A 23,333-nucleotide genomic window follows, 5' to 3' on the forward strand; every position below is an offset into this window, starting at 1 on the left:
TTGTGGGTGTCCGCCTACTGTTTATAGAAACATGTCTATTGGAAAAGAACTTGGTTGAAAATGAAATCTTCACCTTTCACTCATTATTTCCAGTTTCTTGTAAAAGGGAACGTTTATACCATTTCCTCTTTAAATCCACGGACATGACATGTGCTAAATATTCTATAAAAGCATATTTTACATCATTGCAAAGTGGTACAAGACTTAAGGTTTGCAGTCAAAAGGGAAAATTCTTGGATTCAAACGTCTTCACCCCATTACGATAATTTTATGATTCTGCATTTCTCTTATTGCAGCATTTAAACCAAAGCCCCCGTTTTCAAATAGCATGAACTCAAAGAATCAAGCCAGTCTTCCCCATTTCCCCTCTTAATTTTTATTTAATTTCATCACGTTCATTTATTGGTTTACTTCTGCTCCCTCCAGTCAGCAGCTACAGTATGACAGACATCATATAGCGCCCTCCTGTGGCGGTCTGCGGGTGTGTAATCCAAACCACTGCGCCTCTGAGGGTGTGTCTGCTCCACCCAATGTGGTCCAGAGGTTGTTGGTCGTGAGGAAAACCAGAACCTGAGCGAACAGTGCCATAAAATGTCTCAGTAAATATATATAGACAAAAACATATTTACACTGACAGATGACTTCATATACCTCCAGAGAGATTCATTTGGTGTTGAGTTTGTCTACCATAAAGCCGTAAAAAGATCCTGCAGCTTGTTTGATGTAACTTATCCCCACTTGTATTATGCCTTTAACTCACATCAATGCTGTACATGTGATTAGGTCCAAGACCACGAAAACAGTAAATGTATCAACACCAGTAATCATCACGTTCAAATAAAATTGGTCGATGGATAAATTAGTCAGAACACAGCTGTTGGACCAGCATTCATTCAAGCAAAAATGAGTCAGAAATGCATAGAGAACAACAACATGTATGTGTAAGTAATTTGGACTGGAAAGTGAGACAGCGTTACATACAGTCTGGTCCATGTCATTCATTGGGTTTTGTTATGACATTGGCAGACTCTGCGTGAGAAAAGTGAGGTAAGAACCCTGGTCGCTCATCAATCATCTACCAGGCTAAAAACGACTTCCGTATGGTCCAGAGATACAACATGTTGCTGCCTTGGCACTTGGTACCATCCACAGGGAGCTTCCTTTGAGTTCATAAGATTGAGGCTGGTGAGAGGATGCGCTCCCTCTGGGGCTCTCCCCATGGGGGGATCAAATCACAGTCACAGGGTGCGACACGCCCGACAACCATCAGAGCTCATCCTTCTCCATCTGCTGGAAAGCCTCCAAGTCTTCCCGCCAATCAGCCAGCAGTTCATCCACTGACTGGCTGCTTGAGTCTGTGTCGCCCTCAGACTCCTCCCTCCTGTCAGCGTCTCTCTTCTCTTTAGGCTGAGCCAAATCGGCCTCTGCCTCTGTAGGAATAGCTTCCTCTTCCAGTGGATTAACTTCCTCTGCACTACTATTTTCTTCATCTACAGGACTGACTTCCTCCTGTGATGGAGAAACCTCCTCTGAAACCGATTCGTCTAGCTCCACCGTGCTCATTTGTGTTTGGCTGGTAGGTTCAAATGGGGTGGGAGTTGTTGCCTCAGTTAAGCAGTCGTCCTCTGCTTCTTGCACGTCCACACCTGAAAAAGAAGCAGGGGCGTGAGACGGAACAGCTCTATACAAAAAGATGTGCAGGACAAACACATATACACACACACACAAAGCTCTTTTCCTCCTCTTCAGTCAGTAATCTATACAACATTCCTCCTGGTAGCCATTATCAGTCAAAAATAGAACAGTTTTCATCGAGAGACTGTCAACCATAACATCACGATGCAGATGGTGAGTCATGTCTCCCACAGGATAAAGCCTTTCTCACATAGCTGCACAATCAAACTGAGAGTCAACTGAGAAAAGAAATCTCGTAAAAAAGTTGTACTGTGAATTTTGCAAGGAACTGGCTGGAAGAAAAGTCTTATTTGATCTGTTATAGTTTCTAAAATTGTAGCCGTTTCCTTGTCTGCAGAATGTAAATGTGTTAAGGAATGAGTTTGTGCATTTTATTATACATTCCAAGGAATACACCCAGGTCTGCTGCAGTGATAACAGGCAATGACTGTAACTTCAAAGCTCGCATAAATCAGGTACAGACAGGCACACGCTATCTGTTCATTATGGTGTCATGGTGCCTTTGTGGGTTTGTGGTCATGTCAGGTCTTTTTCAGTAAGCATCTGTTCTGCTGAAAAGTGCTCAGATCCCTTACAGCTCCGAGTGTGCTGATCCTGCAGCTACAGCCACGTTACTTATAATGATAATAGTAACTGTTGGAAATGGTGGAAATCCACAAGTCTGGTGAAACACTGCTACACCGTCCAGCTTTGCCATGTGTAACCACTGGTTTGCTACTGTGAGAAAAAAAGACAAAGAGCTAAAGTCCTAAACTCTGAGGGGGGAAAACAAAAAATTACAATACTGAGACTGCACTAAGCTTTTGCATCAAACACAAATAGAATCCCGTGGTTAAAGGGCAGCGTGAGAAAGAGAGTAATGGAGATTTATGAGCATTAATGTAAGGAGGGCAAACAGAGGTAAAGTCAAAGGAAAGGAAAATGTGCAAAATGTGGGTAACAGACAAAGAAAGGAAGAAAAGAGGAGAATACTTACTGCCCTCAATCAGGCTGCCAGGAAGAGGTTTGCCTTTGAATATGGCTGCTGCTCATCCAAAGGGGAGAGGGTTATGAAAAAAGAAGAGAAGCCAAGAAAGAGAGGAGACGAAAGGCACTGTTACAATCCACCACAGGGAACAGAGGGATTTGGCAAATGGGGAAGAGGAGGAAAATAATGAAGATGCAATATTGATGAGGATGTAAATCTCCACCATGCATCATTATAACCACAGCTGGTGGGTGGCTTTGGAATGAGTCGTGATCTCTGAGACTTCAATTAACGCCTGAATCCCTGCACCTCATCTTTATTTCAGGAAGCAGAGCCCATAATGGGGTTCAGTCAGTAGAGAGATGCAAGTACACTGATGTGATCAATCTTATCAAGAGAGATAAGTGGAACAAGGAGAAGAACTCCAACCATTAGGGAGGCATATGAGGGAGTCATGTCACACCTCTGTCTCTGGCTTTGTCGCTCAGCAGCACCTCCACCTCCCTGTACTCCTTCAGTGCCTCCAACAGGATGTTGCCCTCCTTGTGGAACAGGAAGAGGAGAGGCAAGGTGATGTCATCTGTGTTGCGGCCATCCCCAGCCATCTGAAACAGGGGAGCTGTGTCACTGCTGCTGCCCTCGTTGTCGTCTGGAGAAAGAGAAAGGGAGCGAAAGAAGGAGAGTGAGAGATATAATTAGCCAATGAATCGACAATTAACAGACAACGATATGGACAATTGCTGATTCCAGCCTCTCAAATGAAAGAATTTCCTGTTTTTCATGGTGGTTTGTATCATTGTGGATTAAATATCTTATCAAGACATAACCAAGAGCTCTGGGAAAAGGTGATGGGCATTTTTCAATATTAAAAATAATTTTAAAAATAACTGAGATTAATTGGTGATATATTGTCTATTCTATAATCTATTCTAAGTGAATCTGTAACTTTAATGAGAAAAGTACCATATATATAAAGATAATTATACGATTATTATTAATCTTAAAGAAGTTCTGCTTTAGTATTGAGTCATGATGTGATGTGAAGAACCCTATTCGACAGTATGTCTGCAAAATAATCAAGTTTTTGAGCGCTAATCTAGTCACTGGGTAGTCATCTTCCATCTTGTGTCGTTAGCTGCTTGCACTCACCAATGACTATGCCTCCGATGGCGCCAGCCCTCTGGATGTGTCGGGCCTTTTCTGCAAACATGCACTGACCCCTCTGGAGAAGAGCGATGTGGCCCTGGACGTACTCAGCATTGGTGAGCTCAGTGCAGCCACTGTAGGGTTCAGCCACAGTCACAAAGCCTCGTACCTGCACACAAATTGGAGCATTTTAATATTATGTGGTGAGCAGAACTGCAGTCTAATCCCAGATGTTCTTCTCTGGTGCTGAACCTGAGAACTCATCTTTCCTTCTGTTTGAATTGGGAAAATATTCTGCAAAAGAAGTGCCCTCTCAAAAATACAGGGGAATAGTGAGTGGCTCTCTTAGGAAAAACAAACAGGAGGGCAGTTAAGTGCCCATTTGAAACCTGGCAGCTTGGCAAAGCTACAAAACCCACTTACCCCTGTGGAACTTTTGGACAGGTCTGTGCCAAACTGCGCCGGGCCGGCGGTCAGTACAACCCTGCCAAAGAACGGATGTGAGACGATCTGAATGGCTCTGGGAGGCAGCTGCTCTTTCTGCTGCTGGCTGGACAGCTCCATCATCTCCTGCATGAAACGCACGCCGTCCTCGGCTGCTACTGCACTCACCGCCTAGGTGTGGGTGTGACAGCGTGGGAAAGGAGAGGAACGGAGAGAGACTCTTGAAAAGTCCGGATGGAAAGAATACCATTGTTTTGGGAGGTTGGGAGAAAGAACATGTCTGCCGAATTTACACGGTCTCTTAATACAATGGCAGCAGTATCAGTATGTTTTCATGCTGTTTTACATTTAAATGATAGTACAGATGCACAGACTGTTGTATGATGTGTTGACATCAAGCACTTTTATGCACACTTCATAATGCAGTGATTAAATGTGACTGGTTCCTGCTTTTTGAAAAATAACTGTATCCTCACATTCTAAAAAGGTGGTTTTTCTTCATTAGTTCTACAGATATCATTATGTTTATGTCATGAATATCTACATTATATCATGAGTTACCTATTCCCACCCGTGAAGCTTGAAAGTACCGCTCTTGTTAAGAAAATTAATTCTTTTGTGGATTTTGTGTCTTTTAATGACAACCAGCCACTTACTAAAACACGTGACTGTTTATCCTTGATGCGAAATTGTTGTACCTGTGTAGCATGTTGGACCAGTTGCACTCTGCCATCTTTCAGGTGGATGAGACTGACTCCCATCCTCCTCAGCAGCTCCAGATGTTCAGGGTTGTTTGCCATGAAGTCCTGAGCCCTCAAGGGAGGACGACCCATTCCGGGCTCCCTGGAATGAGGGTGACGAGGAAGAAGAGCAAGAAGTTAAAAAAGATGGAAGGGATACAGTAGTTAGTGAAACAAAAGATAATAAGTGCAGGCATATAACCTGGTAAAACCTGTATTTATATATACCGGTAAGGAGCAGGACGGGGGCAGCTCTTGTCCACAGCACTACGGATTGGTTCTCTTAGGTTACGGGGGAAGGCGGGGTCAGGAAACATTAGGCGAGTGTTAGGGCAGGTCCAATCAAAGTTAGAGTCGTCCAGGTCTTCCTCTGACTGAAGTGTGAGCGTAAGACAGGTTTCGTTATACTGTATACTGTAGTGCTTTCATCAGTATCCCAGATTTTAATTATAATGGTATCATGTCCATTACCGTTCTATTTGAGGGAACAGATGAAGAGTGAGGGGCTGCGGAGAGGGACAGAGGAAGCAGGTGTGCCTCAGTTGTGAAGACATAGTCCTCCACGTCAAATGGCAGGTCCTCCGCTTCAGCAAACAGCAGGAACAGGTATTTGAACATCTCAGCAAGGAAGAACGAGTCCATTCTGTCCAAAGAGTCCAAGGGGAGGGGTATAAGATATGAGGCACTGGGCTAACAAAGGGGGACACAGTTAAAATGTCTGTATATTGTCTATATTTATCAATTATCAATATGGGCATTACACAGTAGAGCTTGTCTTATCAGCAGACCGATATTTTTTCACAAAATTTGCTTATTGTAGATATACCAGCGTGCATGTTGGAAGATATACTGCACACTAATGTTTTATAGGCTGCAGTTTTTTGTGTATCCCACTATATATGTTTTCCTTCCTTGCAGTTTGCTGTATTTCATGCCTTACATAGCATTATCTCATGGTATGTATATACCTTTTGGTACAGAATATAACGCATGTCTGAATGGTGTCTACAGTAGTAGTTTAGTAGTCTACCCTCCTGCAAATAATCGTACAAATATTCTGAGTCTTCATATTCTCACCGGTCCTCATGGCTCCCAGTTCGCACGTCCTTCATTGCAGCAAAGCCACAGGGAACACGAGCAAAGCGATTGAGGTTGTCCAGGATGGTGCGACCTGCCTCCAGGTAGTAGGAGTCTCCTGTGGCCTTGGGGAATGAGAGGACAGTAGTGTGGTCATAAAAGACGACAGTACATCAACTAAGGCTCCAGTGAAATCTGGTCAGACACAGAGATGTAACTTCCATTCCTAAGAGAAATTATATCAATGTTTTATCATATTCTTTTCAAAACTTTTATAAGACACCAAAATGCCAAAGGCAGAGGATTATTATATGATAATTATGAACCCTAATTAGGGGTTTGTATGCGGGAGGCTGCTTATTAGTGGCAGAAATTGAGATAGTGTTTCTGAAACATTGTGAGTAAGTCCTGATGCACCTTGAGATTTTAGTCAAATGTCTGAAACTTGAGATCAAACAACAAGTTTACGCCATTTCGCATAAAGTGGTGCATGATAATAGATGTTTACCTCGGGACTGTGGCAATAAAAAGAAAACGCCTGCATTATGTCACGCTTTCTTGATAATGTACCTTGTAAAGGAAATAGGTGCTCTCTGCAAACTCAGGCCTTAGGGGATGTTGGGCCCAGTGTACCCTGAAATCAGTAGTGAAGGCCTGGGGACAGACAGAGAAGGACATGGGGGTCAGACCACCATCCAGAGCGTTGTAATTAGAAAAGACAGACCAAGCTAAAATGCAGCCTTGCTGCATGAAATGCAGGGTGGTTCATTTCAAATCAGGTTTTGTCGCCAACATAAGCCATATGGATTATTCAAATCTATTTGAATGACACCAAGTCATTTATTGTTTAGCAGATAGAACATGAGATTTAGTTTTTTTACGTTACATACACAGAGAGACAGATTACCTCTGGAAGGAAGTTGTGTTTCTTGGTAACTTGGTACAACATCTCGTGAGTCTCGATAGCAGGACGGATATCACCTTTCAACACCTGGGACATGCACAATATGTCAACATTACTGAAATGCTATAAGACACTAAAAGGGACAGTAAAAGGTTCACTTCACATCATCCAATCTGACCTGCAGTCCAGGGAAGAAGGCCAGCAGAGAGTCCATCCAGGTGCGAGCGGGAAGCAGAGGTTTGTGAATGTGGACATCCAGCAGCAAAGGAGGCTGGCTGATGTACTTCATTATAGATGCATAGTGCTAAATGGGACGTAAGCAATAAAAGGACTGATGAGGGTTTAAACCAGGTAGAGTAAAAAGGTGTTCATTGAGTAAAATGTTTTTAAAAAGCAAGATTTTAATGCTAACTTGTGCACTGAAGGACTACACAGAATCCTGAAATGCACAAATGGAAAAGTAGAATGCTGCTTTATTTCGGATTTGCCCCTGTGAAAAACTGCTATTATAGAGACAGAGAGACTTCAAATTACTCTGGTAAGTGTGTGTGTGTGTGTGTGTGTGTGTGTGTGTGTGTGTGTGTGTGTGTGTCCTCACAATATTGAACCGTTGCAGAAACAGGTCATCTCCCAAGAGAATGTAGGCCTTTAGTAGGTATTCATAGTATGAGTCAATTCCCGCGCCGACTCCACTGTCTGTAGACACACAATCATACATCATTTTATAAGACAAGAGAAATCAGATAACAAACAAATGTTCTGTTTTTACCCTTTCACTCCCTGTACGGCCAAATCCTCTCACAGAGACAGAAATATTTATAGCTGTATACTTAATATTCACTTCCCCAAGTCCTTGTCTCCTCATCAGTCCATAACTGCCAAAGCCTTCTCCCCCATTTCTTCACTCCTGTTTCTTTCCTCCCTGTCCTGACCCTTCATCTGACCTGTTCTTCTTTAACTCCCTCCCCCAACCTGTCACTCAGTCATGTCATCCCACTTCCCTATTTCATCTCCCTCAGACCCTCTCTGCCCCCCTTCTCTCACCTCTTCGGACCCACTCTCCAGAGTGAATGTTGATGGTGGTTCCCACCAGATTGCTGTTCCTCTGTCTTTTTTCCCACAGAAAGTCCAAGGCTCTCCGGGCATGGGCCTGTGTGTGTGAGAGGAAGGGTGTATTATTGATTAAAAAAGTCAAAATCGATCTGCAGTAGCTGTCCACTGTTAGAATGATTATAGTGATTGACTCTGTGCTTGTTCAGCAGTTTACTGCTGCCAGGAAATGAACCAGTCCCAGGCTCAAATATGGTAACAGAATGTAAAAATAGTAAACTTTTTCACAAATATCTGAAGTTTTCATTACGTTGCTTGAATAAAAAAAATGTACAACAAGATTTAGTGCCCTGCGGTCGTATGTCTCTGACAACAAGGCAAGTTGCAGGAAATACGGTCACAATTTCCCTTTCTGTTCTTGAGTTATGGCATTGAATAATGGCCAGAAAATTGTTTTTTTACAGAACATTATGATGTCACAGTGAAGTTGACCTTTAACCTTTCGGATATAACGTCTGACTTCATCGTTTTATCCTATTAGACATTTGTGTGAAATTTTGTCAGAATTAGCATATGAATTTTTGAGTTATGGCCGAAAATGTATTTTGAGAGGTCACAGTGACCTTGACCTTTGATCACCAAAATCTAATCAGTTCATCCTTGAATCCAAGTGAGTGTTCTTCACAAATTTGAAGAAATTCCCTTACGGTGTTCCTGGGATATCACGTTCACAAGAATGGTACAGACGGACGGACGGACGGACAGAGGGACGGATAGACAAACAACCTGAAAACTTTATGCCTCCAGCCACGGCTGGCGCCGGTGCTGAGGCATAATAAAATGACAAAGTTTAACCTAGATTACAGATAAAGAAGCTGATATATGTCTGTTCAAAGAGCTGATGGCTTTCTAACAATTTAAAGCTCTTCGACAGTGGTGATAGTTGAATATGTTTAAGTGTCAGCACAAGAAATATTCCAGGAGACCAGACCAAAAAGGAATTAGTCTTTCTGTGTCAAGGTCAAAAATGTGAACTTGTTTTAGTCAAAAGAGGATGCAATCCCCAATAAATATTTCACTGTTTAAGACATGTTGACTAAAACATATTGCTTCAGTATCAAATACACTTTTATGAGCATGAGTATAAATCTGTTTCCATTGTTGATTAATGTGGTAAACAGACATTCTGACTGTTGACAATGGGTTTCTCCTATCAGTGTGGTCAAAGCATTTGAGGTATTAAAGAAAAGAAAAAAAATGTTAATGTGGGCATGGAAGGATTTGATTATCCGATGAAAATGTAACACCTCAAACACAGGATCCCCAGTGAAGCGACTTAAGGCAGCAAACTCCAGGATGATGGTTCCTGCACACGCAGTACAAGTGTCTGTTTCTGTGCCTGTTCTCGTCTCAGGACCCCTGACACCATGTTTCAAGTTCACCTGTGAAGCAGAAAAATCATTCAAAAAAAAAATCTGTTTTTAGAAACACATTTGGTGTGCAAGAGATTGTGCATGAAAACTATTCATGCCACTAAAACGTCTGCCTCTAAAGCTGTGACAGCCTAGCAGAGCAGTCGGGCAGAAAATGGAAATATGTAGCTATGATCTGAAAGAATGCTGCAAGCAAAAGTAGATGTCAATTTGTCGAATTGCAAGCCTGGAAGTGTGAGCATGAACTATAATATTTCTTTTTATAATGCATATATGATCAGATATGTTAAATGAAGACTTAGATAGAACTGAATTTTGTAAAGAGGTAAAGAGATTTCTACTTTTTTCAACATACAGACTTGAACTGAGTCCATAAAACGCATCACAAATCAATCAGAACAATAGTTTTTTCATGCAATTTTATAAACTAAACTACATTTATTAGCATACAACATGAAGAGCCATTTACTTATCCCAAGCCATAATATCTTTGAAATGAAAATCATGAAAACAGAATATTCTGTTACTACCACCAATAAGATACAAGCCCAGTATGTATAAAATTCTTGTTAAAGATCCCACATCAAACAGCGTGTAGTGTATTTTTGGTTTGTTTCTGGATTTAAGGAGCGAAATTACAGTATGTGTTTTTTGTCTGTGTCTCTCTCTCACCCGGGGGTAAGGCAAGCCACTGCTGGTGTTGAAGGCCGGCAGCAGTCGGAGACCAAGGTCTTTGGCCATATGCAGTAGCTCATCCTGATACCACAGCATGTTCTGACCTCCCTCCTTCAGCATCACAGCCATGGAGTGCCCTCCTAACAGACCCCTGAATACACACCCGCACGAGTACACGCACGTACACACACGTACACGCACACAACAATCAAATATTAAGAACAAAGTACAATACAGTCCACTGATTTCTTGTCTTTTGCCCATTTGGAACTCCAGCTGTTGTTTAGTGCTTGTCAGAAAAATAAAGTTTTACTTTAAAATATGTGACAGTATATGAGCGATACATTTCTTAACAGTCATTGTTTGTTGACAGTCCAGTCTAACCTTACCCAAGGACTCGAATGTTGGTTTCAAAGACCGACACTACAATGTCATTATCCAGCCTCACATCTGACAAGACTCTTCTCACCGCAGCCTCAAACTCTGTGGTCTTATTCAAAAGCTGGTAATGAGAAATAGTACAGGATTATAAAAATGTGGCTCAATTATAGACCATTACACAGTTTAAAAGTGGAATAAAATACATTGGACACTGCTCAAAAAAATTGCTCCCATAAATTTTTAATTACAGCCCTTGTTAATTTTTAACTAGTAACACTGACACTTCTCTCTACATTCTACAGTATTAAAGACTCACAAAGACAAAATTTCATTATTATTGAAAAAAAATATAGGATCAATTTTTTGTATAATGTGAATTCTTCTTTCCTGCTATTTTGTCATCACCTCCCCTGTGTTCTTTCTATTACAACCAAGTGTCACAAATACACAAAACTGATACTTACCACCAGAGTATCCAGAGTATCTATGAGGGTCAGAGAGAACCTAGCAGAGAGGGACAATTACTGTTTACCAAGGGTGTCGGTGCCCCTTCAGAAAAATGTGTAAGAATATTCAACACATTGATGGTTATTCAGCAAGTATAAGTACAATTTGCCTCCACCTTCCACCTCTGACATGGGTAAGAAAAGAGCTAGACCAGGCATGGTAATGTGTGTGGCTTTAACCTACATCATCACTTCCCCCATAATACATCAGATCTCAAAGAGCAAAGGCAGTAAGGTACTCACTTTCCCAGAGCATCGTCTATGTCACCTCGACTGGGTTCAAGTCCACGTACTCTTCCTCTGCATGTTAGAGGCATCAGCTCATCTGCTGGGTATGCATGGTCCTGGGAAACACACACAAACTCACTTTTAACACCATGCTTTGACCTTCGGTTCTGTTTTTTTTTTTTTTTCCTCCTTAGGTGGCCAGCTCAGTCTGATTAGACCTCAGTCATCTTAAAATATACATGATATGAGTTATACAAACATATAGAAGTTTCAAAGCCAGATGAAATAGTTAGAGACTGACATAAAAAAAACATGCACCAAAACATCAGTCATGTGTATTTATTGTTCAGTACTAACCCATTACAAGTAATAATATGACATCTTATTTTTAAATCAGACATTCCCTGCTTTACACTAATAGTATGGCTAGGGATGCAAAAAGGTCTTTTAAAAAATAGCCTTGGTCACCTAATAACTGTAAGGTTGTCCTGAAACAGGTACAGCACAAAGAGCAACTTATTAAATTCCTGTTTCTTTAAAGAACTTACCATGTAATTCTGATATGCATGGTCAAACATCTCAACCACTTGGTTCCTTTGGTGAGGAGACCGAAGACAGACATCAGTCAGCATGTGAAACATCTTTTCAGGAGAGTAAATGTTTTGTTTTTTATTACTCACATTATGTTCCAAGAGTGCTGGGTGTTTTTCTCAACTCACCTCAACCTGTGCTTCTCCTCCCGTGACATGGCCTGTCCGAGACTGCATAGTGCTCCAGACAGAATCAGTAAGAACAGTACAGGCGGCATTGTGGCAGCTGGGCAAGATCGTATTATACAACTACAGCTTGGCTAGTCAGTGACTGAGTAAATATCTAGTCATTGACACTGCCTTAACCAAACATCGTCAAATAACAAAAACACCAAGGAAACATAAACCTACACCATCCCATTAATATTATATCTCATCATCAGTGGGTACAGATAGTCTCACGAAACAATCGTAGTTTGTCACTCACACTTGCCCACTTACACTCCATCTGTCTTTCTCAGCAAACACCTAAAACAAAACTATGAGTCAAAGAGTGACTGTGTACAATGTGTGCAGCAACATGTATACTTACAGTCAAAACTGCAACTAAATATATTTGTAGGAATGTTATTTTAAGTAACCTGATATCTGAGTGTATCTGATAGAGATGCCTCAGACATGAGCTGTAGTGTAAAGTTGCTTCAAGTCCTGCGAGCAGGTTGGTCTGTCACACGTTTACTTTTCCGAGCTGTCATCCGGATCCAGTGTACACAAGACGTGTGACACGTTGACTTGCAAAAGACTAACGTTACATGTACCTCTGCCCTAAAGCAAACCCGTTCAGTCAAATGAATCCAGTGATTTTCATATGAAAATTACAAGACCCTTATTTTCCAGATGTAGTGTTCGCGGAAGAGTAATCAGGGAAACCTCGAGCCTTTGCGGTTATCAAAACACACTGTCATCGTCAACACAAACTGTAAACCAAAGCAAGCAACGCCGTGTTAACAGTCCCTGTCTTATCATTTATTATTCCGTTTATAACCCCACTCCTCGAATCGTCTACTTACTCCACACAATCTACAGCCAACTAAACCAAAAGTCAAGCCAACAGCCCTTGAACGCTCCCGTTCATACCAGCTACTCCTCTCAGTCTGATGTGTCTACGGTAAAGCTTTATAAAGCTAGATAAAAGGTTAATTATTTCCTCCTCTTGACAATTTTCCTCCGTCACCTAGTCAGACAAGCAGCCGAGCACTTGACAGGGTTTAATCAGCCAGTTAGCCAGCTGCGCTAACTAGCCGAGCTGGTGTCCACGGACAGGCCGAGAACGCAAGACAAATCGACGAAAACCGCCTCCATTGTTGAGCAACAGATCCGGTCGGGCAATGTTTTATGTCCTCCGGGGTATATAGTGGATAATTACGCCGTAAACTGCTGTTTCACCAAGCCAGTCCGCCTTAAAAACCGGATGCCGTTGAGATGAAAACGTCAACAATATCCGCTTCCTGGAACGCAGAGCGGTTAGTGCCCTGAGTTCAGCTTCTCAGGCAGCATTTTCTCTCATGTGTTGCCTTTCCGTGCTGCTCATGAAAAATTGGGGGAAAAAAGTTTCAGCGCCTCTAGCAAACCCAAGTGATTATGTTTGTAAGAGATAACGAAATTTAATCTTTAATAATAATAATAATAAGTTGAAGTAAATATTGTTTTTCAAGTAATAAAACAACTCTAAGGTCATGGTAATTATTTACGTGAATTCCCGCTATCCATAAATGCAGCGCTTTTACCATTAGTAGCTTGTTTCACGTAGCTTATATGATTTGCTTAAAAAGGCTTAGATCAGCCATTTGGGAGTTATCGTGGCCGCAATATATACCGTTACACGAGATTTCCATTTTCTTAGTGTACCACTTTGTTTGTACGAGTTTGCCGGCCTACAAAATTAAAATATCCTGACCAATTGAATGCAGCGTTAATGTTTTGTAAATGAAAGAATAACCGCATTAAAACCTCTTATTACGTTTCAGTGCTATTGGAAGCACAGTCTTACGTGTTTAAAGGTGAGCTAGAAACTTTCTAATTCATAACTAGCGGAAATGCGTGTTCATCTCGGTCTCTTTTCGTGTTTTTCATCCATTTCCCATGGAGCTTTGCGGTGTCACTTGACGCTTAGATGGTTTCACATGACCGGCATGCCAACAACTCTCTGACTAGTGTCCTGGAAAACAAGTTAAAGTCAGTAACCTACTTCCTTTGCCTACCTTGCAGTAAAATTGATGTTCACAACACACAGAAGTACAAGCAGAAGTAGAAGCAGTCTTACAGGTAGGTTGGCGCTTACATTTGGATTCATTTAAATTTTTTCGATGGTATATTTGAATTTTCTTTCCATAAATGAGTCATTGCTTACATACCGTTTATTCTTTAGGTGCATCTTAGAACATTTATGTAAGTTTTACTTTTTAATAACGGGATAGTGTGACTTCAAAAGTTACACCAGGCTAGCTTTCTCTGTCTGTCACTGTTTCTTTCGTAACTTGTTCTTCCTTTCTTTCTTTGTTTCTGACTAACTTGTCCGGCATATAAGTGTGTATATCAGGTTGTCATGTCAGATATGGCTCCTGCTGCCGATAAAAAGCTGAAAGGACTTGTTGCGGCTACATTTACTCCATTCACCACCCAAGGGTAAGCAGCCTTTATACACCACTTCCCATTGTCTGCCTGTTTTTTCCATAAATCCAGCACTGAATGATGTGTTTGGAGTGTGAGTGTACACATTCAGTTCCCCTGTGAAAAAGTTTAAAAGTGAGGAATGAGTGTAGACATATCTCAATACTGTGGCCAATGTACACTGCGGTAGATCTGTACCACATTTTTTACGTTTTCCCAAAACAGTGAAATCAACCAATCAGAGATTGGACCTTATATTGACTACTTGACAGAGAAGCAAGGTGTAAATAGCATATTTGGTAAGTTTACAAGTGGATTCTTCCTTTGATAGTTGTCATTTTCTGTGTTCCCACCTGAATCACTGACTTATTGGTTTGGTGTGGTGCTCCTCTGTTAACCCTTACCTCTGGTTTAAAAAAAATAATAATAATCAAAAGTTGCTGTTTTAGGTCAGATTTCTTTGAAATGTTGTCAGTTTGGGTTGGAAACACAAACTTTAAACCTTAGTTAGTTAGTTATTTTTGTACTTTTGGATTACACATACTCTACCGTTATCTCTGCATTTAACATTGAAATTATACAGCTATTTTTTTTCTGATTAAAAATCCTTCAATACACATGAAATAATCCCATCAGTTATTGCACACTCATCATTTACTTCATTATACTGAAGAACTGAACAATATTGCTTCATGCTGTATGACTCGTTTTCATAGAGTATAATTCCCATAATGATTTTGTCATCAGCTTTAGTGTCCTTTTAATTGCAATATCTCCAACATTAAAAGATAAATTCACATTTAATTTTCTACAATTTTTAAAATAAAAATGATAATCCCAGTTACAGTATTGCCCCATAATCTCACATAAAGGTGCCATTTGGATTTTCTGGTAAACAAACAAAGTTATGTTTACATTAAGTGTTTCTTACTAAAACGCATTGTGTGTATCCTTGAGGACCGACAAACATGTTAAATGCATTACCTGTATCATTAGACATTTTCATACAACTTTTTTTTTAATTAAGTATATTTCAGATTGAGCATTGTTTACATCCATCACTGTTCCAAATCCATAAATACATATTAATTCTAAGCAGGTTTTGAGTCTTTAGTGTGTTCACGCTGAAAAGCAACAAAATAAAGTGTACTCAAAACTAGGGCTTCAACTGATGATTATATTCATTATCAATTAATCTGCCAATTATTTACTCTATTAGTTATTTTCTCTATAAAATGTCAGAAAATAGGGAAAATTATGCCAAATTACATTTTGCCAGATCCAAAGGTGATTTCTTTTGTCCGATCAACAGTCCAACAGGTTTAAAGGCAATCAAAACAATTGATTATCAAAATAGTTGCAGATTTTCTGTCAATAAAATTGAGGTAACTTGTTGGTGGTAGTGAGACACCCCCACAAAGATCTTGGAAAACTAATGAAAAACATTAAATGTGAATGGAAAAAAAAATTGCTGTTTCTTTAATAAGCAGTGGTAGTTAAGTATGTTGTGTACCCATACAATACAAACAAACCCAGGACCCACTTGTACGAATACTGCTACATAGCTCCACAAACTCAGTGTTGGCTGTTAATGAAAAATACTGCTTCACACTGTATTAACGTTTGCTTCAAATAATTTTCCTGGAAAGGGGGAACAAAAAACTATGGTAGGGCATGTTGAGCTTAACACTTGTGATTCGTTCTCATAGTTAATGTGTTGCTCTTAAAGTAACACAGCTTTATCTGATTGTTTTGTCTCAAAATCTGGTTGCTATCTGTCTGTTTCACATTAACAACTGTCCTTGAAATGGAAACACAGAGAGAGTCTCTCCTTTTCTCTGCATTGATCAAGGGTAATCAGTGTTTCTTGTGTCAAATGTGACTCAGATTACTGTTCATTTCACACTTTGCTCAAACTCAATGAACCACTCTAGTTTGTGCTAACTTTCTCCTTCTGTTAACGCTTCATTTCCTTACTAGCCTCTCTAAGATCTGTCTGTATGACCTTACCCAGCAGAGCATGTTTGAGCTTTGTGCCTCATCATGTTTTATGTTCTTTTCTTATCTCACTCTCATTGTCTGCATCACTGCTCATTACCCTTGACATTATTTTGTCCTGGCAAAAAATTGCAAACTCAGCCATCCTGGTGGTGGATGCCTCTATGAATGGGCCCCACCAAAGGTTTGTTACATTTTTTGGTTTTTCCTCTCCTTCCCTGAAGGTCTGGTGGTGCCAGGTAGGCTAAGCTTAGCTATGTAGGTTAGGTAATCCCTTTACTTCTATATATCTTGCAATTAGCTGTCTTTTGCTTTGCATTGTTTCCCTTTTTATTTGTGGGTTTTGTACGACATACTCCGTTGTAATGTGTCGGTTCGTTTTGTGAGTACCGATTCATTAGGCCTAGATTCATTTCAGCTTGTTTTCCTTACTTTCATTTAAGATATGCTTTCGTGATGTTGAAAATGCTATATAAACAAGACGAGACTTTACGTGTTTACAGTGAATGGCACCACCGGAGAGAGCATGTCTCTCAGTGTCACAGAGAGGAAAATCCTGGCAGAGGAATGGTGTCAGAAAGCCAAGGGAAAGTAAGTCATCACACAGCCTCCGTCTGGAGATTTGTTATTATGGCGAGTCTAATGCAGGACAAAAAAAAGTTGGTTAAATTTCTTTTGCATTTGTGTGCATGTCTCTACAGAATGGATCAGGTGATTGTGCATGTCGGCTGCATGAGTCTGAAAGATTGCCAAGAACTGGTGAGTTGTTGCCTTTATGTTGTCTGTGATGACATGAACATTAAACAAAACATATGACTCACAAGAGGACCAGGGGAAGTGTTTCATAAAGCTAATCAGGCTGATGTAAGTCTGTCCTAGACTAGCCTGGTCCCAGTCAGACTAGTTGTCATGCTTAGCTTCTGAACCAGAATCGGAATCAGAATCATTTTAATGATCCCCGCAGGAAATTACTTTGTTACAATTGCTCAACACTCAGTTATGAAAGAGGAAGTAAATAAAAACTACTGTAAAAACTACTATAAAATCATAAAGATAAAAAATACACAGTTAGTGAACAGAAAAATGTACAAATGCAAATGTGCAAAAAGTAATGTGCAAGCTAGAATCACAGCAGAGTGCAAGAATGGGAACGTGCAAAGTAGATTAACAGTAAATCAATTTTGATGTGTAACGGTAAAGGGAATGAAAAGTGTAAGGGTCAACAGTAGTTTAAACAGCAGTGTTGATGGAGATGTGCATAAACGGGAGGAATTGTATGACTGGATGGCCACAGGAAGGAAAGACATCCTTTGGCGTTCAGTGGAGCACTTAGTCATGAATGTGCTCCTCTGGCAAACCAGAGCACTGTGTAGGGGGTGGGAGACGTTGTCCATGATGGACAGGAGTTTTGACAACATTCTCCATTCTGCAACTACATGCAGAGGATTCAGCTCCACCCCCCTGACCGAGCCAATTTTCTGAATCAGTTTGTTGAGTCTGTTGGTATCGGCCACCCTCAGACCACAGCGTAGAAAATGGCACTGGCCACCACAGAGTAATAAGGCATCCGCAGCATGGTGCCACAGACATTTAAGGACCAGAACCTCTGCAGGAAAAAGAGCCGACTCTGGCCCTTAATGCAGAGAGCCACAGAGTTCCTGGTCCAGTCCAGTATGCTGTCCAAAAAGACACTCAGGTATTTTTACTCCTTTACCATCTCCACCACCTCTCCCCTAATGGAAAGGGGAGTAGCAGGAGTCCTGGATCTCCTGAAGTCCACCACTAGCTCCTTTGTTTTGCTGACGGTGAGCTGCCAGTGGTACAGCTCATTCCAGTCCACAAAACTGTCCACCACCCTCTGGTAGTCTGACACATCCTCCACCCAGTGCATCCCACAGCTGCAGAGCCATCAGAGAACTTCTGTAGATGGCAGGTCTCTGTGTCCTACCTGAAGTGCAAGGTATACGGGGTAAAAAAGGGAGAAAAAGGGAGAGGGCAGTCCCCTTTGGAGCTCCAATAGTGCTCACCACTGTGTCTGACACACAGTTCTGAAGGCGCACATGCTGAGGACGTCCAGTAATGTAGTCCATGATCCATGGCACCAGAGGAGCATCAACCTGCATGGCAGTCATCTTCTTCCCCAACAGGGCAAGCTGAATAGGATTAAAGGCTCTGGAGAAATCAAAGAACATGACTCTGGCCGGGCCCCTTGGCCTGTCCAGGTGGGTGTAGACACGGTGGAGCAGGTCCAATGAAGGCGTGAACAATGGATGGAGGGAATCTAGGACCAGTCTTTCAAAAGCTGTAAATGTTAATCCTCCAGACTCAAACATTGTTTTCCTTTTTTTCTCCAAAGTTATTTTCAATCGTAACTCATATCTTTTCGGTCTATAGTATCTGCATTGAATGATAGTCACCATAAGTGCTTTTTATATGCACTGAAATTAAAATAAAGATAATAAAAAAAAAAAATTTAATTTCTTAAAATTATTTTTTTTTCATCACTTAATGTCACTTAATTCTATAAAGAGTTTATTCTATACATGTAATTCTGTTAATTCTGTAAATTTGTGTTCATTTTTACTTTTCAGTTTTTGAACAGATTGAACAAAAAATATATCAAAGATAAAGTGTTGTTTAGTGAACCTAAGAGGTGCTGGTGGGCAATATCAGCTCAATTTGACTAGCCTTTGGACAGAGCCAGGCTAGCTGTTTCCCACTGCTTTCAGTCTTTATGATACGCTAAGCTAACTGTCTGCTAACAGTTTTGAGAGTGGTGTCAAACTTCTCGTGTAGCTCTCTGCCAGCAAGACAATAAAAGTATTTTGCAAAATTTTGAACTTTTCCTTCAAATGAAGGAAGTGTTTTGTGTAGGTCCTTTTTTTTAACAAACGGAGCTCTGCTATAGATCAAAACACTACAGTGATAGTTTACTGTATAAACTACCTTGTTTAAAATATCTGCTATAGCATTTAATGTCATTGTTCTTCCACACTATGTTCATCTTCCCTCCAGGCTCGGCATGCAGCACAGATTGGGGCTGATGGGATAGCAGTCATTGCCCCGTCTTTTTTCAAGCCCAGAGATGCAGGTAAAGGATGTTGGCAAATGGAAAAATGTTCATGTTTTCAAGTGAAAAGTCATGCACGTAGAAAACGTGCTAACAAACATCCAATTTCTCATTCCCATTCACACGTCAGCAGTATACTTCTCAAACTTAAAAAAGAAAAAGAAAAACGTCAAGGCACCCTTTCTTTTTGATTATTGTTACTTTCCATATGTTTCCATAGCATCACTACACAATAAGTGACAGAAAAACACTACATAAACCCAGAAAAAGATATTCACCAAAAGTGAGAGAAAAAGGATAAATATGACAGAAAAACAAAAGAAAAAAAATTAAAGTAAGATAAAAATATACAGTATATAAGTTGCACTGAAGTGTTTAGTTGTATACTGTTTATAGACCTAAACGTCAACATCAACCACCAACATACAGGGGTTGAAAGCCTACGCCACTACTCCAAGATCAGTCAAGCTTGGTAGGTTTGAAATACTTGCGTGGTGGTAACAAAACTTTTCACTCTTGACAGGCCGGGGTTGATTGTTCAGAGGAAGCAAACTGCCTTAACCTGATATGCGGCGAGTCTTCAAGACCATAATGGCCCTGCAATAAGATACATACATTTCCCCCATTTGGTGTGGTACAGGTCTAGCCAGTTTACCATTATATATGTCAACTCTTTGTCTTTGGCTGCTACTATACTAAATTAAGCGAGCCAGAAGCAGGATGGAGGGAGATCCACCGATTCCCTAACAAGGAGGTTTCGTCCATTGCCCGTCAGGGAATAAGGGATTCTGGTGAATAGCTTGCGCCAGGGCTTCCAGAGGGACCGCGAAGAGGAGGGGTGACAGAGGGCATCCCTGTCTTGTATCTCTTTGCAAATCAGATTGAGCTGATATCATGTCATTTGTCAAGACCACCATCCATGGGTTTGAATACAGCAACCTAACCCAGGAGATGACTCCCTCCCCAAAGGCAAAGGCTTCAGGGGAGCTGAACAAGAGGCCATTCCACCCTATCGAACCCCACAGATTAACCCCACCTGGTCCAGGTGTATAAAATGAGTAACAATTTTGTCTAATCTATTTCCCAAAATTTTTGCCACAATCTTCCGGTCCTGCCCAATTGTCAATATAGACCTTTAGCTTTTGCAGTCTGTAGCCTCTTTGTCCTTCTTTACTATCAGTGTTACAAGAGCTTCACTGAGTATTTGTGAGAGCTCATTCACATATGTTTTAAAAATTCGTCTGTGAAGCCGTCCAAGACTGGAGCCTTGCCATTCAGTAGCTTTTGAATAACCTCAATGATTTCATCCAGTGTGGATGAAAGTCAATGTAGGCAGATATTAAGAGGCTTCCTATAGTACATGACACAGTAGATGAAACAATGCTGTGAGATATGAAGAAATAATCAATTCTGGATAAAAATTATGTGGGTGTCAGTAACATGCGTTATCATTCGCAGTCAGGTTAAGTAGTTGCCAGATGTCAGTATTTCCCAGGCTCTCACGCAATTCTTTCAAGACATTAACAGACTTAAGAGTTCATAGATGTGGGGGTTTACAGTTCACTTTGGGGTCCATTACTCGGTTGAACTCCCCACCCATAATAGTGAAAAAGATACCAAATTCATGTAGTTTATTCTCTACACTGGGAAAGAAGTTTCGGTCATTAACACAGGCGCATACACACAGGCAGGAATCACTGTTTGCCCCTGAATTTCAGCAAGAACTGAAATAAACCTCCCTGAAGTGTCAGCAAATTCCTTAATGTATTTAAATGGTGCTTGTTCACTAAGACTGCCACTCCCCTACTGTTAGTTGTCCCACACGACGAATATACCCTACCCACCCACTGCACAGCCTCCTGCACTCTTGGTCTTTAGTGTGCATCTCCTATAAGAAGGCCACATCAAAGTTCTTGGATTTAAAAAGGACCAACTGTAAAATGTAAAGAGCCATGTTAAACACATATATCAATCCAAAACTACCTACAAAAGTACATTCACTCGTTGTGTATGATCAAATTAATTAACAAATGTATAAAAGAGCAGGAAGTATACTTATACTTAGTTAAATAAAAAAAGACAAAGGGGGAAGACCTACCATTCATCCTACTTAGTAGTAAATGAAATTAAATGCACACACACCAATCATGCCATCTGAAGAGCACCTCAAAGAAACTCAGTTTGAGTCCAGGAAGCACTCGAACCTGTCACACCTAGTTGGAATGTAAAACCAAAACAAAACAAACTATTTCTACAATGTAAATTCTCCTTCTCACCCTGCTTCAGACGCGTTGAGGACGTTCCTCCATGAAGTGACTTCAGTTGCTCCAACTCTGCCCTTCTATTATTATCACATTCCAGCTGTCACCGGTGTTAATGGTTAGTGCTATTGTTGACCAATTTTGCATTCTGTCACCATGGTGAAAAGCTTGCTAAATGTCTTTAATGATGGCATACTGAATGTGACATGATCTTTTTTTTTTTATTTTTTTACAGTGCCTGTGAGGGATGTGTTGGAAGGTATTGAGGAGCTCATTCCCTCCTTCAGAGGAGTGAAGTTCACTGGCAGCGACCTGATGGACTTTGGCCAGTGCGTCAGCTACAGTCAGCCTCACTGGTCAGTCCTCTACGGCGTGGACGAGGTCAGCCTTCTCTCCTTCTCCATCTGTTATGGTTCATCTGTTTTCTGCTATAGTTATGTGTGTATATATACTGCGAGATGACGTTTTGCGACTCTAACCAAGAACCAGCCTAAAACAATTTATATTTCATTTTTCCATAGCAACTGCTAGCAGCTTTGGCTATGGGAGCCCACGGAGCAGTTGGCAGGTGAGTGTGTGATCTCGCACATGCTCTGTCTTAAACAGTTATTTACATATAAATTTTTTATTAATATCTCTGCCCACAGCACATATAACTATGTGGGATGCCATGTCAACGAGCTCATATCAGCATTTGAGAAAGGCGACATTATCAAAGCCAGAGCAATACAGGTACTGTCCATGACCCTGCTTTTGTTCCCAACCTCTCTTCTGATATTTTGCATCAATTTTGGTTACTGACATGTTTATCTAATTTCCATGAGCAGTTCAAGATACAAGAACTTCTCAGTCACGCCATGAAATTCGGTGAGTTGATGGTTGTGTCATGATGAGTTGTTTTGGTTTTTTTTGTTTTTTTTTTTGAATATATATTTATTTGAATATATATAAATGCTCTTATAATATAGCTTATAATGTAGTCTTTCTCTACCTTTGAATCTGCGTTACTGTCATTGACAGGCTTTGATCTGGGAGTGAATAAGCAGCTGATGAATGAGGTGTCAGGCTTATGTCTGGGGCCCCCTCGACTCCCTGTGATGCCATGCCCTCATGTCCACGCTCTGTCCATCGCGCAGAAATATCACAGCATTTTTCCTGAAAACTGATTTGTTCATACTGGATTGTTTAACCCTGAAAATCCCTCAATCACCTCGACATTTAGAGCTCACCTAATGCCAGTTACTGTATCTTGTGCTACTAAAGAAGTAAATCTGAATCAGACAGTCACACTTTGCAATAATCCTTACTGTTAAATAGTATAGGTATAAACTACATGTTCATTTTTCCAACTAAATGGTAAATTTGCATTTAAGTGTCCCTGTGCAAATAGTTCCAGGTGCGCAGTCAGAAAACAGTTTAAGGTTAGGTATATCTCTAAAATCAATCCAAAACCATCTTTGAATTATACAGCAATTTAACATTTTTATCTTTAATTGTCCTGGAAATTACCAGTACTGTTGCAATTTAAAAAAAAAAAAAAAAAAAAAAAAACCCAATT

General features: G+C 40.6%; 2 protein-coding genes across 10 annotated transcripts; one reads left to right on the plus strand and one right to left on the minus strand.

Moving 5' to 3' along the window:
• Positions 1-184: 184 nt before the first annotated feature.
• edem3 (ER degradation enhancer, mannosidase alpha-like 3) lies at positions 185-13,920 on the minus strand. Of its 3 annotated transcripts, none has more exons than XM_040129504.1 (22): positions 13,653-13,920; positions 11,966-13,359; positions 11,795-11,840; positions 11,262-11,362; positions 10,977-11,016; positions 10,521-10,633; positions 10,129-10,282; positions 9,331-9,465; positions 8,018-8,123; positions 7,572-7,669; positions 7,152-7,277; positions 6,977-7,060; positions 6,640-6,723; positions 6,070-6,194; positions 5,464-5,635; positions 5,221-5,366; positions 4,951-5,095; positions 4,232-4,423; positions 3,812-3,977; positions 3,126-3,311; positions 2,672-2,719; positions 185-1,646 (listed from the first exon to the last, which is right to left on the minus strand). In XM_040129504.1, exons 2-22 carry the CDS (start codon positions 12,052-12,054, stop codon positions 1,267-1,269), a joined length of 2,736 nt encoding a protein of 911 aa, XP_039985438.1. In that variant the 5' UTR covers positions 12,055-13,359; positions 13,653-13,920; the 3' UTR covers positions 185-1,266. The 3 variants fall into 3 exon arrangements, with proteins under 3 accessions (XP_039985438.1, XP_039985439.1, XP_039985440.1); XM_040129505.1 differs by having other exon boundaries at positions 13,827-13,901; XM_040129506.1 differs by lacking the exons at positions 2,672-2,719; positions 13,653-13,920 and having other exon boundaries at positions 11,966-13,486.
• npl (N-acetylneuraminate pyruvate lyase (dihydrodipicolinate synthase)) lies at positions 13,201-23,333 on the plus strand. 7 transcript variants are annotated; one of them, XM_040129508.1, is made up of 14 exons: positions 13,271-13,299; positions 13,804-13,836; positions 14,045-14,101; positions 14,364-14,461; positions 14,672-14,745; positions 16,948-17,035; positions 17,146-17,203; positions 19,460-19,535; positions 21,801-21,893; positions 22,011-22,156; positions 22,297-22,343; positions 22,423-22,507; positions 22,603-22,642; positions 22,796-23,333. In XM_040129508.1, exons 4-14 carry the CDS (start codon positions 14,382-14,384, stop codon positions 22,939-22,941), a joined length of 933 nt encoding a protein of 310 aa, XP_039985442.1. In that variant the 5' UTR covers positions 13,271-13,299; positions 13,804-13,836; positions 14,045-14,101; positions 14,364-14,381; the 3' UTR covers positions 22,942-23,333. The 7 variants fall into 7 exon arrangements, with proteins under 7 accessions (XP_039985441.1, XP_039985442.1, XP_039985446.1 ...); XM_040129512.1 differs by lacking the exons at positions 13,271-13,299; positions 13,804-13,836 and adding exons at positions 13,308-13,423; positions 14,205-14,224; XM_040129507.1 differs by lacking the exon at positions 13,804-13,836 and having other exon boundaries at positions 13,201-13,299.

This window comes from Xiphias gladius, chromosome 6, assembly GCF_016859285.1.
Source record: "Xiphias gladius isolate SHS-SW01 ecotype Sanya breed wild chromosome 6, ASM1685928v1, whole genome shotgun sequence".
Taxonomy (NCBI): domain Eukaryota; kingdom Metazoa; phylum Chordata; class Actinopteri; order Istiophoriformes; family Xiphiidae; genus Xiphias; species Xiphias gladius.